Genomic DNA, 15,719 nt, shown 5'->3' with positions numbered 1-15,719 from the left:
GATTGAGCAAGCAAGGATATATCATTCAGCGAAGTGTTGAGGTGTGTTTGGTGTTGCAGAGAAGACAACTGTGCTTAACCAAAACTGTCATCAAGCATTTGTAGATGCTATCATTGCAGTTCATTCCTTCCGGATTGTAGTCCGAATCATATTGTAAGTCAGTGAGACTTCCCTGAGGGTTGTAGCCTTCCGGGCATATATCTTTTGAGCAGTGAGCTCTTGGCAGTGTGCCTAAATGCGTGTGCATTCCCCATTGCAATATTTTCACATACTACTGCAGAGTATCATCTTACCGTGGGTAGGTTCCCACTGTGGTTTTTCCCTTAACCGAGTTTGCCACGTCAAAAATCTTGGTGTTGTGTGTTGTGTTGTTAATTTGCTTATCTATCTGTTGTTGTAGTCTATCAGTTTATGTTTTGAAGTTTAGTTTGTTGAGATCCGGCGAAGACTGATTCACCCCCCCCCTTCGGTCTTCCTTCTTGATTGCTGCTAACAGGCATATTGACAATGAATTTTCAATTATGAATGCATATTGAGTATTGACAATGAATTCTGAATTATGAATGCATATTGAGTATTAACAATGAATTTTGAATTATGAATACATATTGAGTATTGATAGTGAATTCTGAACACAAATGTGATATGTTAAGGCTCTATAATGTACATATACCTAGTTTATTCATGTGTTTGTACGAATATAATGTATATATACATGCTTTATCTATTTTTCATATGAACATTTAAAATTTCCCTATATATTTTAAATTTTCCCTATATTTTATATAGCTATCCCCTTTGTCGTCCCCCCATTATCCCCAAAATTGGCAAGAAATTTTTGCCATTCCGGAAACTCGTCCTGCTATCCCTAGCCGTCCCTGTTCCGGATACTCGGGGTAACATAGGTCTTTATCGCAGCTATTATCCATACTAGTTATGATATGATTGTGCCTCTAAACGCAAGCATTGATTTGCTATTGACTTGGCCCTCTATTGATCTCTAATATTGGTTGTTGAAATAATTAAGGAACCAGATGAGTATGAACTTCCGTTTTTGTTCATGTAAGTATGTTGACTTGTTTATAAGTCTAACTATTCTTGTGTGTCTTAGTGTTGTGCAAACAAGAAGGGCCTGTTTATTGGCATATTTATGAAACCAATTAATTGTTGATGTTTTATAGTTTTGGTTGGAGAAGTCTCATATGTATAAGTAATGCATATTATCATTGATATGAATATATATATATATATATATATATATATTAATATATGTAATAATAATAAGTGTCATTATTATTATATATACGAATACCTATATATATACATAACAAATATTTATTATTGTCTATACAAATCAGAATATGAGCACCGTATCCATAAGTGTCGATTATATTGATCATTTCATTTGATCAATATGAATCGACTTTTCTTATAAAGAAATCTGATAAATATTTATCATCGTGCATGTCAACTTAAGTCGATCTCCTTCAAAACGATTATGGAAATTGTTATTGCACGTAACAATAATGATTAACGATTTGAAGAATCGTTAAATACTAAACGATAAGAGAAATCGTTGTTGAATAATAAACTGAATAAATAACGATTAAGATATCTTTGCTTTGCACAAACCTTAGGTGTAGAGACATCGCAATGAAGAGGCATGTCGTGGAGACATGTCTATTCATCGACACGTCTCCACGTACGTAGAGGCATGTCTGTCCATTGACATGCCTATACCGTAAGGTATATAATATGGTGCAGTTCGAGTTTAATAAGGCAAGTACAGTAATTATAAGTGCAAGCCTTTTAGATATCGATCTGCCTCATACAGCAGACTCTCATATAAATTATGCATCAAGTTGTGTTCCCTTCATATGTGCAGCAACCTGCATTCAAGAGTTCATTAACACATAGGTTAGTAAGAACTAAGTAAAAAAAAGAAAACTGTTTACGTATCTAATCTGATCCAAACTTTAACATTAATGAATAAAGGAATGGAGGCTTTCTGGGCTATTATTTTGTATTTGCAAGTTCATTCTTAATTGGCTATCTTTATTTTTTAAAGTATTGCTGTAATTCCATTTACTGTTAAGAATTAAAATTTCACAAGTTAGTATATTTCAATAGCTCAAATGGAGGTTGCATGATTTTGCTTATACTTGTGTTTTACGCTATTAGCTATTCTTAGAATAGAAATAGCAGTTAACTTTTTATTTATATTCATGCAAAAGCTTTGTAAATAGGTATAGATAAGTGCTACCTAGCACTTATTTAATCAATGGTAATTCTCACTTCTGCATATTGCTGGACTTGGTATTCATCTAGTATTCAATGTTATGTTCATATCTCGATGATATTTATTATGTTTATCTTTCTTATAAATGTGTATTGAGATGTCTCATTATGTGTGCTAAGCAATGAATTTGTGATAACCACCCTATATTTTTTTTTTTTAAATTCTGACAAATAAATCATAACATAAACTTGCAATTATAGAACATACTGCTGTCACTTAGTCTAATATAAGAAATCAGTGTACATACATTTGCTGCTGCTCTATAAAGTTTGGAGACCAACCAAAAGGTCGGAAATTGATTCCAAAAGCATCAAAGGGCTCCATCTAACCAACAGAACTCAAACCCAAGAACAATTGCTCTGCAAGACTGATCAAATGCTTCTCCAAGAATGTTAGAGTTCTCCCTAACTAACCAGTTAGCCTCTGGAAGGCTTGGAAACTGGCTAAATGTGCACAAATTGGTCAAGCACCAAAAGGGGAACATTAGAATTTGAAGCTTTGTATAGTAAGTGAGTTTGGAGATGTAGATCATGGCTATGTGCCAAGTCCTACATTTGATTTTAACTATAACATTAGTGATTATCTATTCAACTCTACATGTGTACTTGTATTGTTCAAAACTTCAACCTCTGCATTTAGTTGAATAAGGTAAGTATGTAGCAACAAAATTTTTTTTTTTGTCAAGGCATAAAATCCTTTGTTTTGTGTTGAAAGAGCATCTTAGCCTTTAACACTTGGCAAACCCAAAAAATTACACATTTGATTTTTTTTCAGTTTGAAGATGAAATCCCAAGAAAAGTATTGTAAACATAGTAAATTGCAAGTACATATTGTTTGTATTAGGAAATTTTTATTTTATAGGGATTTTCCCCTTCCAATTTTAAGAGCAGTTGTATTGCACATCTCTACTATATTGTGTTGCACTAAAAAGTGTAGATTTAAATGCAAACATAAAACAACCCAATGAAATAATGTATAATATAGTGTTTTGTATCTGCAACACTGGTGTGGTAATAGCATGAGAATCCGAGTTACATTTTGTATTTTTTCAATACAATTTCCACACAAAAAAAGGCATGAAGACTACACAAAGGTGTGCACGTATGTGAAGGATTACATATATACACAAAACATTGTGTTTGTATTGTTAAGTGTCCGTTTTTAGAGAGGGATCAGACAAGTTACCAGAAGTCTCCAATTCCATTGTGAGGTGCACACTTGAAGGTAGCTGATAGTCGGAAGAGTTTGAAGATTGATTTTCTATATTCTGTGCACCCCTCAATAAAGTAATTGGCATTTCATCTTTTTAAATCGTATGTACATTGTGAAGCAAACACCACATATAGGCTGGAAAACTAATAATAGAGGTGCCTATACTAGTCAGCTGACCAGAACATGGCAAGAGAGACATATATTTATAGATGGAAACATCGATTCATGCAAATTTAACCTTTCAAAATCAAGAAGGGTCTGATATATATAGAACTGTGCCCAAGCTAAGAAATCCTTTGTAAAATAGCAGACTTAAACAAGAAAAAGAAGCAGTGATATATTTAGCAGCATTTGCACATCATGTAGAGTATGCTGCTCTGCTTAAATAAGCCTACAAATTCTTATTCATGTCACAGCTATCCTTCTAACAGTGAACAGCAGAAAGCTGCAGCAGAGCATGAGCAGCAGCAGTCCTTCCAACCATAGTTTTAAAACTCGTGGACTAACCACGGACTCGCGAGTCCATGGGAGCCACGAGTCGACTCGCGAGGCGAGTCCTGGCGAGTCTTTTTCATGGACTCGCGAGTCTTTCAGATGGACTCGTGCGACCCAAAAAAAACGTCATGCAAGATTTAAAAGTGAGTTTTTTTTTTATGTTTTTGCTTTCATTTGGCGTAACTGAGGGAGTGAAATATCTCATGAAGGGTTTTTTTGCCAATAAAAAAATAACACCCGGCGCCTTTATAAAATAATAAAAGTATTTTTGGCCTCGCGGGGCGCTACCCCTCGACCCCGCCCTGTATTGCAACAGGGAGCACACAAGGGGCACTGCCCCCAAACCCCCGTCGAAAAATATAGGGGGAAACTGCGCTGATGAAAGTAGTGAAAATTTAACCTCCAAGCCTGATTAGGCTCCATATAACAACATAATTAGCATTGAAGAAATCTGGGTATTTAGATTTAGTATTTCAAATTTCAAATATTGCACGTTTGTAGATCATATGGCATGTGTAATGTTTCAATTATGGCTCTTATGTTCTCTAAATGCATTAATTTCTTTACGTTTTTTTGTAAAACTACGGTTTTTTTTTTTGCCGAGTCTTTCGCGAGTCTTTCACGAGTCTGAGTCCGAGTCCAAATTTTTGGTTTGCCGAGTCCGTGGCGAGTCCTAGTTTTAAAACTTTGCTTCCAACAATGAATAGAAGAGGCAGTACTCATTCCAAGATGAGTAATACTAATGACTTCTAAAGCATTGAACGGCAGTATTTAACTGTCATTCTAGCAGAGCAGCACCAAATTCTGACATAAAACAGTGATATCAATAGCAGGAGTCATCATAACAGCAGGGGTTAGCAGCAACATATTCAATAAGCCAGTCTTTGCATTCACAATGGCAGCAAAGCCATCATAAATAGCTTTCCTTCTATTTCACTATGAATTTACTTTAAATTCTGCAAATTTAAAGCAATTGGCTGACATATTTGTATTGCCAGAAAGGGTTTTCTGAGATTGTCAAGAAAGGCAGTACCTATACAAGATAGTTTTTAAACAACAGTGTTAGAGTGTTCTAATTCCATCCACCAAGCAGACAAAATAACTAACCCTACTTTTGCAACCATGCAATATTAATTGCTTTCTGTGGATATACCATCCATCTTCATTCGTGAATTTCCAAAAGTCAAGGAGACTGACCTATCATGTTAGCATGGAAGGATTAAATTTGGGTGAGAAATCAAAAGCAAGATTAAAATGGCTGAGAAGTTCATGGATAGTGGCCTTGTTCAAGTGGTTTTATTACCTGTATTTGGACAAAGCCTTGAGTTTATCCTATCATCCATTAAACACTATTATCCAAAGATGAGAGAGATTAAATAAGTAGATGGCAAGTTCTTTGGAAGCTAAGCTCAGCATAGATCAAAATAGCGTTTTCTATAGCTCTTTGTGAAGAAACACTTGGAGTAGATCTTGAGGAATGTGAAAAGGTTTGGGAAAGTAAGGTGTTTGGATTTCCAAAAAGCAGATTGAAAAGAAGTGGTTGAAAGAAAAGAAAATACAATTGCCAAAAGCCCTAGTTAGAGGGAAATTCAAGGGTGAATTCTCTAATGATCACCTTACTCAAACGAGTCACAAGACATGAGGAAGCATGTACATTCAGACCATGGATGATTTACCTCATGAGCACTATATGTGAATGGACAGAACATTTTGATTGGTCATCACAAATTAATGAATACTTGCATAAGCAGTTGGTAGATTTTGAGCAAACTCATGCATTTAAGATGACATCATCTATTGCATATCTCATGGCATATAGAGGCACTTTTGCAAGGTTGAATATAGTGAGACCTCAACAATATACTCATGTAAATGCAATTGCCTCAGTTGTCTCTTAAACATTATCAGAGGGCGAACAATGCCTTTCTTAGCCACTTGAAAAAAAAAATGGATGATCAGATGCATAGGCGCATCTTAGAGAATGTGATGTCTATAATTTTTGATTGGCTGGATTGGTACATTGAATTCCCTGCTTTCACATTTATATGGGTATTTGTTTCCAACACATTTATGTGGCAAGATCATTTACATGGAGAATATCTAGCAATTTTTAGGGAGACATAGGTTAGGGTTTAATTCTCAATTTAGTTGGGAATATACAAATGTAAGAGTGTTGGAGATTCCAAATTCATTATTAGTGAGATAGTTAGATTTAACTTCAAACCTTACTATGGGAAATATACATATGAGTTGAAGGGCATCATGCAAAGATACAAATATTATTGGGCCAATTGCATGGATGAATTTGAAGTCAAAAGGAGAGTTTTTAGTAGCTTAACCATCTGACAGTTTTTAAATATACTCTTGGAGGATGTAGATGATATTTTAGATGATGATGATGCTAATATCCTTTCTCCTTTGTTTGTGAAGGATAATATTGATTAACAACCTTTCCATATGGTGAGTTGATCTAACAAAGGAACTTTTTCAAATCAAGAGAGAGCGAAAATTGCCTTGAGTGCAATAAACTCTTCATGAACTCAAACATGACAAGATCTTTAGGGGTAGTGAAAGGAAAAGTGCATATTTTAGTGCCTTCACTAGGTTTACCTCTTTCATTGGTTAGGTCTAGAAATGAAATGATTAAAAGATTAACAAATGAAATGGATGAGATTTAGACAACCAAAAAAATGTTCAATGAAATGCTTAACTATTTTTCTATTTATCAAAATGATCGAGATACAATGTACACATTTAACAATCTGAAATGATTGTTCAGTTCATCTTCTAGATGACTTTTCAATTTCTAGTGTATCTAGGAAATATAAAATATTATCCTACTACACCTAGGACTATGTACATTAGTGCTATAGTCCCTAGTTTACAAGGGTAGTGGTAAAACTACTATTTGTGTTGCGCATTGGACAACTTATGTCACATCTTTGCTTGATATGAAGCTCATGTCTATTGCAAAAGATTTTGCTTGAGTGTTGTGTTCACTTTTGCAAATTTTCAAGAACCAAGATATTTGTAGTATCCGCTTTTCCTAGTCCATTCCTATATTCTTGGAAACTCCAACCTTATTTTAAAAAACCTTCTTTCTTGGAAGGAAATCTTGAAGCTCCTCCTATAAGATGAGAGTGGAGAACTATTGCAAAGGGCCTTTTAGAAAGATTTATGTTTTCCAAGCTTTTGATTTCAGTGTTTTAATATAAATGATGACTTGAGGTGAACAAGTAGATTTAATCAAAGCCAAAGTTTGTATATCCTTTTTTTAAGAATTCTTCTAAATTTGCAGTATCATTAGGGGAATGTTGCTTTCTCAACCATTTCACACAAATAATTAAAATTAAAGTGTGTTCCATGTTTATGCTCCATTATTTATATCATTTTGGAGTTAATCTTACCCATGTCATAAATTAAACAATCTTTTTCTATAATGCAAGCTAAGAGCAAGAAGTGTTAGGGTATTGATTTTCTCCAAAAATACACCCATGTTACACCTTATACCTCCATATATTGGAATAGGTTTCAAAGCCTACCTCTTATTGACTTAGAAACAAGTTTCTTATTTTTTATTTGAGTTTTGATAAATTTCCACCATACCTATTTTTTCTAGAACAAAACTTCACAAACCCCATCTTGTATTCTTTTGCCTTAGCGGAACATTACGCAATTTTAACTTAAATTCAGATCGGGAGTTATAACACTAGATATTGCTAGGTGGAAATATACTAGTGGTAGAATAAAAAATGTGAAAGATGTATGCATTGTTAACAATGGATTAATGATTATTGTTGTAAATGTATTTTCTATGGCCTCTATCTTGTGCATAAACTTTCTTTAAATTATATGGCTTCACATCATCCTTGTTCTAACTTGCATTGTTGTCACAAGGATGTAAATTTGAAAAATGCTCTGGTTGAAGTTGTAACACGCTCCAATGGCTCCTAGGCATTTTCTTATGGTGTTCAATAAGCCACTACATACATATTTTATTCCTTCAACCAGACTATTATTCACCAACATAGGCAGTAGATATTCATCTTTCACCCCTTCTCCCTATCACCCTTTATGGGCCTCTCGTGGCTCTAATACCACTGTTGGAATCGAGCTCAAACAAGGAAGTAACAAAAATAAAAAGAAAAACATTAATTTTCCATTATAAAAATCACAGGAAGCAAGAGCAAGAATTTGATATCCACCGGATGATTGAACATTTAATACCAATCATGAAAGCCTTTAATAAAAGCAAAAGAAACAACTTCCTAACTACCATATGATAAACTTCTCATATCATAAAAAACTCTTAATACATACATAACTTTGAATCAAGCACCAACACCAAGTACAAAATTCACTCATAGCATTACTATTTGATCCCTTGGTTCTTGGGGGCATCTTTTTTGTAAGGGTCTATTGTTGAAGTCTATGAAAGGATTGTTGGCAAGAGACAATGTTCTAGTGATGTTAGATGCATGGAGATTACTTAGGGGTTGTCATTGATGGCAACTCAACCTAGTAATCCTATTCGGTACCTGTAGATTTGATCTACCGGAATTCATATTGACTTTAGGCATTAGTCCGACAGAGTATGAACACAATGTACAGATTCAGTGAGCACAATTCATTTCCGGTGATGCAGTTTTGGTTGCGATGATTGGGATAGTCGATTGGTTGTTTAAGATAGATCATCTTGTAATTCTAGCCTCCGGTGTTGATTCTAGTGCATGATTCTCGGTTCAATATCCGGTGATTTTGGAAGAGTAGAGCTATTGTGTGGATAGCTGGGTAACGTGTGTTGCAGACTTGAAGGGATGATTTCGGTGATTGGTGTTGTGTTCAAGGAGTTTGTGTCGTTGCGCGTAAAGCTTGTGATCACATGTTTTAGGCCCGATAATGGATTTGTGGTGGATTGAGCCGACATGAGACTACACGTTTCATATTTTACAGTTTTGTGAAGCTGAATTGATAGAGATCTATTTTGGTGGTGCAGATATATAAGATCGACTTGGATGATCATTTTAGATGATGGTGAATATGCGGAATTGTTTTTGGGAGCGATTGAGCATAGTTTCACGTGCACATCTTGAGTTTTGGTGATCTAGATTTGGCAGCAGAGCAGAACTGAGCAGTTTCTTAGAGCAGTGGCAGCGGATCATTTTGAGCTTAACCAGAACTGATTCAAGGCATTTGTAGATGCTATATTCTAGTTCAGACATTGTATTTGCTTCTATATCTCAATTGTAGGACAGTGAGTCCTTTAGGGTTGTAGCCTTGTTTTGTAATTGAGCAGTGAGCTCTAGGCAGTGAGCCTGAATGCAAGTGCATTCTAGTTTTGTAATATTGTTTTACTACTGGTCATAGTATAATAATATTGTGGGTACTCAATCCCACCGTGGTTTTTCCCTTTCCGGGTTTCCACATAAAGATTTTGGTGTTATGGTTGTGTGATTATTTTCTTTGTGTTTCTGCATTATAGTTTCTATTCTTTGCATTTGGTGGTTAAATTAGAATCCATTTAATAAATCAGCAAATTGCAGAACATTGATTCAACCCCCCCTCCCCCTCCCCACTCTCTCGGTGTTCATTGATTCCAACAAGGATGAGGGAGTGATGGCAATGAATACATGATTTTCTGTATGGCCAATAAAAAATGTGTTTGGTTGTTGAAAGAGGGTAGATGATCATATTCTAAACCTTGGAGGATAATTGAAGGATAGTTGATCTAGGAACTAGGATTAGAATCCCAGTGGACAACTTTTTGAGATGAGAATCTCAATGATTTATAGCATGTGTGGAAACTTATAAACATCTATACCAAACAAAGATAAAAGAAATAATTGAAATAATGTATATTTTATTCAGTTATTCATTTAGTACATATGAATGCATTTTATTCAGCTATTCATTATGACAATACTCTTGAGAAAGGTTTTTGGTTGCTATCTTCCGATTTGTTGCTTGAATCAATTCATAATTACGATGTGTATTATAGAATATAGATTACAAGAATCATGTCATGAAGGCCAAGGGTCACTAGGAAGCTAGATCATCTCCCTTGGAAATGGAACTATGTCCTATGCCAATCTTTATTGTGGCTTTGATGAGCTGGTGTGTCACTAGGCATACCATGACCCATGTTGGTTGTGGCGTTGATTAATTTGTTTGAAGTCTACAAAGTGATTCTCTAGATAATGTCATTTTTTTTGTGAATTAAACTTTGTGGTCTTATTTGGATTGTCTTACCTAGAGGTGTATTGGACTTGATAGAGCCACGGTCAAACCTATAGGACATTTGATGAATGTACTTTTTCCACATAAGTGCTTCTCTCTACAAAGTGCACTGTGTCACTTTTGGAGCACGCATAGCATTTTCTAGAGAGTTTAGTTTGGTCTTTGCATTGAATGAATGAATGAAATATTTTAGTGACGTCCATGAGACTAAACAGTCGATGGGACCAAGACAAACACCCCTAACTTATCTTCAGATTCTTTTCAATCTTTGATCTCCTTCTATTGATTTTGACTAGCAGGTTGGTTGTCTGGTTAATTTTGTCTTCCTCAAATAATTGGTGCATGTTGTCAACTTTTAAGCCATTTTCGTACCGACTACGAATATCCTCATAGGCAAAGCATTCCATTATGAAGTGTCATTCTGCTTTTGTCGCCCCCTTGTTGCAGAACATGCAAACTCTTTCTTCCCAAGTTTCTTTGGGTATTTTCCACCTATCGATCTCACATCTAAGATGATGTGATCATGTCCTCAGTTGTGCATCTAACAACCTCGCTTTTCCATTAATGGTTGCCCCTAAATATGTTTTTTCACCATGGTTCGCTAACAAGAACACTTAAAGGTAATGCCAAGTTCTTTGTCATGTCTCGTGGCAATTGTGGGAATACGTCTTTGGTCTATAGTACACTAAAGAACCTTCCAAAGAACCTTATTTGGTGAATCCTTTTGGATTAACATTTCACAATACATCTAAATTATGTGGACTACTAAAACAATACCATGAATTATTGAATGCATAATTCAACTTGTAAGACAAGATATGGAAAACCATAATAATTTCAAAGACAACTATTTAACTAATTTAATGGATCGGGATTGGGTACAGGTATGGTATGTGGATATGATATGTTGATTCAATTTTTTTAAGGTGGTTGAACACGTTTGGTATATTGTAAAAAAATTAAAATCAATATATTTGTATGTCTTAAAATTATAATATATTAATATAAAGATAATATTATTATTATTTTCCAAAAATATATACTAATACAATACCATCTAAACCATATTAATATTATCTTGATAGCTTCTGGATTTAACTTTAAACAATTTTTTCATCAACGTTTCAGATCATGCTCCATGATTCATCATTAAGATGAGAAAGCTTGAAAAGAGAAATGAAAATAGAAGTAGTTCAAGGTGACTAAAAAGAGGGTGTGGGGAGATGAGAGGCACAAAGTCCAAGGGATCAAAGGAAGGAACAAAGGAAAAAAAGGAAAAAAAGAAGAAACAAAGAGGAAATCAACAAAAAAACAAAACTAAATTTAATTAAGAAATACGTGCACCAAGAAACAATGTATAAAAAAGAGGAAGAAACAAAAACAAAACAAACCAACATAGTACAAAATTAATTACCAATGCACAAACAAACAAAAAAATCAACTAGAAGCAATAGTAAACAGAAAACCAACAACAAAGAAACCGATCTAACAAAAAAAGAAAAATAAACACAAGCAAGGAAAACGATACAAGGAAAATTGAAGAAATAAGAAAAAACACAATAAGGAAGAAAAAAGAGAGACAAACACAAAGACTTTAAAAAAACAAAACGAAGGGGAAAATCCAAAACCAAATGATGAAAGAGGAACAATAAAGTCCCAAACATAACAACCAAATAAATGGAAGAGAGCAATTACTAACACGACGAGTATTATCATTAATTAAATGTAAAAATAGAATATATAATAAAAATATAATTAATGTGTACAAAAATTAACAATATAATTGACAAATACTAAAACAACATAACAAAAACTAACAAAAAAGAACTAGGAAGTGAACAAGCCATCAAACTAAAAGAATACAAATAGAAAAAAATGCAAAGAATGTGTATATGTGCACGCGCGCGTGTGTGGCTACACAAAAACAAAGTAAAAAAAGACACAGTGCTAGTGCTTGCAATGGAGGTCTAGTGCTACTAGCTAGGCGTATGTAGATAAGAGGTTGCTAAGTGTCAAACCCATATGGTTTGGATTACATGTGGTTCAATATGTTGTCATGCATTATGTGCTTACAGTTCCAAGTGTCATACTTGTATGTTGCTAATTGTTGTGGTATTGGATCATCTAAGTCCGGTGTGTGTGGAAGCACGTGGATTTTGGCGTTCCATGTGTCTCACACGTGATCAAATGTGAAGTTGGAAGGCAAAGAATCTGAATGAATGCTTTTAATAACTTCCACGAGACCAAACAACCCATGAGACCCACGAGTAGCCAACAAAGAAAAACATGATTTGAAGATGTATAAATCATATGAAAGCCAAGATGCTTGAAGATCTTTACAAAGTTGTTGTGGCTTGAGTGCAAGAGATTCCTAATGTCACATTGTTGTGTGCATAGAATGAATAAGGCTAAAGTACTACTTGGTTATTCATCTATAGGCAAAGCAATTATGCACAAGATTGGCATGCAAGTGACTACATAAGGAGAAGCAAGATGATCGATCTTATTCATGATCTAGTGTGCAAGGATGTGTTCAAATCAATAGATGGAGTTAAGTTGTAAGAAATTGGGTAATGCTTACACACTTGCAAACTATTAATGACTTCTTAAGGTTTGAAGGGGCATAAGATCACTAGTCAGAATGATTTTGTAGGCAAACTCTTGAGCATAATAGACTACAATCTCCTTGGTCATGTTGAGCGATAATTTGATCAGCTATGGTCAAATGAGCATGATGGATTTGTTTGAGGTCCTTGAAACAAGTTGTCATAAGGGGGACTTTTTTTTTTTTTTTGTGAATAAATTTTGACTGGGAAGTTAGGGAGGGCTCTTCCATAGCCATTGATAGCAAGAAAGCAAGTGTTGAGGCCTTGTATGTGTTTATGTACACACATATACATTTAAATGACTCAAAACGCTAATAAGTGAAATATAAGTTGGCATAAAAAAAATATTTGTGAACAATAAAGAAACAATTTGTGTATATAACAAGTGTTGAGGCCTTTTATATATTTGTGTACACACATGTACATTTAAATGATTCAAAAGACTAATAAGTAAAATATAATTTGACATTAAAAAAATAAATTGTGAACAAACAATAAACAATTGGTGTATATAATAAATACTATTCTTTGGGACATGTTTAAGGGTAAATTTGGATGCACCTAGAACATGAATTCTTAAGGATGGAGGAATGAGGACAAAATGTTCTTTTTCATTCCTTTAGACATAACCTACAAAAGGGGCTTCTCTCCAAGAACAATATTTATTATATACATTAGTCATTTTTATTTTTTTGTTGTTTATAAATGTTTTCTCGGTGTCCATGCCATTTTTAAAATTATAGTTAAGATTTGTAAATTTTTATTTCATAAATGTTTTTGAGTTTCTAAATTCTCATTTATACTTCTTGGGAATTATGAAAAATGAAAACAAAAATAATAAATAAATTTTTTTGTTAATATTCCACTTCTTTTAGGTAATTGTCACCTTCAACCTGCCTTCTACCATACAATTAATCCCTCCTAATGTCTACTTTATCCTCTTCATTTTAGTCTTAACTTTAAAAATAAATTAACTTACTACAAATTGATTTGTTTTTTTTTAATTTTTCACTTCAACTAGATATAAGAATCAATTGGTTCAAGTTTTATTTGTCTACCAATACTTTTGTTATCTATTTACACTTTTTCTACTTAAGCTTGGTGCATTTGATAATACTCTCTTGTATTTGTTATGTCTTATCAAAGAGAAGCTTAAAGCGAGGAATTAGGTATAAAAGAATTTAGTAGTTCTAGCATTAAGGAGTATTGGCCATTGATTAATATCTTTTTTTCTTTTGAAGCTGCCATTTATAAAATATATTATATATATACTAACATACTATTCCCCTTGAGAATGTAGGTGACAAGTGTCTCTTATTCAAACGATTGCAAATTATTTGCATCTTCATCTGAGGATGGCACTATTGCTTTGTGGTCATTATATCCACCTTCTACTACTCAATCCAATAATTCTCTTTGATGTTAATTTTGTCTTGAGCCTCTTAAGAATGCATTTGTTTAGTTACTTTCTAACAATAGGATATGTGTTTAAAAATGCAACCATTTAATAGATTAATGTCAATTTCAAATATAATTTCACAAAGGTTTTTTTGTTCATAAAGTCTATGGAAGAAGTTCAATCAACAAATAGATGGATAATTGTTTGTGGAAAAACCAATCTAGAAGGATTGTACAATATCATGCAAGGTATGCTCTTTAATCATTTCGTGTTAATTTTGTTAAATTTATCTCAAATCATATTATGGGTAATTAGTTAAATGCACTTTGAATATATGATAATTTTAGTCACTAAACAACTAAATTTGTCTTTTTGGCATAAGATTCAATATCATTTTTTTTACATGTGAATATTTAGATATTCACTCATTGAAATCCCTCTTAAACACAATATCAAATTTTAGGGAAGGATAATTTTATGGTTATTTTTAGAGAAAAAGGTGAATGCTTTTTATAAGGCATACACAACTACTTGTTGTATACGAATGTTCGACCGCACATAAGTCATTAGGATGCACCTTTCAAATGTAAGGCACGAGCAATGTAGTTCTCAAGATCTTAAAGACTACTGGAGTCTTCCAAATTTTGTGGTTGTCTCTTAAAAAGGTTTCTTCTATATTTGAATATACATGTTGAAGTACATACAAATACACATGTAGGCACATGTGCATGGGCTTGATGCACACATTCATGTCCATAGAGATGCTATTGTGCACAAAAATGCACACACATACACTCATAAACATGCATGCACATGCACACATAAACACAAGCCTGCACAAATTACATATAATATAAATCTTTATATTTCTTATCTTAAAAATAACCATGTTTTATATTCCTATATGTATGTATATGTGAAATTTCAAAAGTCCAAAAAAATTAATTAATCTAATTCATTTTATAGAGTTAAATAGGTTTTTTATTTTAAAAGAATATCAAATAAATATTTAATATTTAAATTACAACTATGATAAAAACCTAGCACATGTCAATCTAATAGATCCAAGAAATGATAGATTTTTCTCATCTTCGTGTATTAAGAAATGTGATTTGTTAAGTCGGCTTTCTATAGAATTGGGAATTATAGTTAGACTCTAGAGTTTGTTACATCACTAGTGTCCAAGGCAAAGGTGGTTTAGTAGTTTTAGAGATTTCATGAGTACAATGTATTTGTTGGTTCCCTAATCAAGATTCAACGTAGTCATATGAATGGGTTGGTTGGAAAATCATAGAGACATCATAGCTTGTCACTTAATGTCTAATTGTTTAGATGGAAATAATGGTACAATAGAGATCCGAGGGATTTCCAGACCTATTTCCCCAAGGTTTATAATTGCTTTAAGGTTGAAAAATGATTGTGGGGATGTTGAGTATATGTTGCTACTACAATAACATGAACATGGGAACCT

The 15,719-nt window shown here is 33.6% G+C and overlaps 1 protein-coding gene across 10 annotated transcripts in view; it reads left to right on the top strand.

The window, feature by feature from the left end:
• Positions 1-14,512, top strand: part of LOC131029575 (protein DECREASED SIZE EXCLUSION LIMIT 1) — a 279,735-nt gene extending 265,223 nt beyond the window's left edge. For all 10 annotated transcript variants that reach the window (XM_057960093.2, XM_057960089.2, XM_057960087.2 and 7 more), the window contains one exon: positions 14,150-14,512. In XM_057960093.2, the coding sequence (XP_057816076.1) occupies positions 14,150-14,269 (120 nt within the window). In that variant the 3' untranslated portion in view covers positions 14,270-14,512. The remainder of the gene's footprint in view (positions 1-14,149) is intronic.
• The last annotated feature ends 1,207 nt before the right edge of the window (positions 14,513-15,719 follow it).

The sequence above is a fragment of the Cryptomeria japonica genome, chromosome 3, assembly GCF_030272615.1.
Source record: "Cryptomeria japonica chromosome 3, Sugi_1.0, whole genome shotgun sequence".
NCBI lineage: Eukaryota > Viridiplantae > Streptophyta > Pinopsida > Cupressales > Cupressaceae > Cryptomeria > Cryptomeria japonica.
Note: the sequence above shows the minus strand (reverse complement) of the source record. Positions and strands in the feature narration are given on the sequence as shown.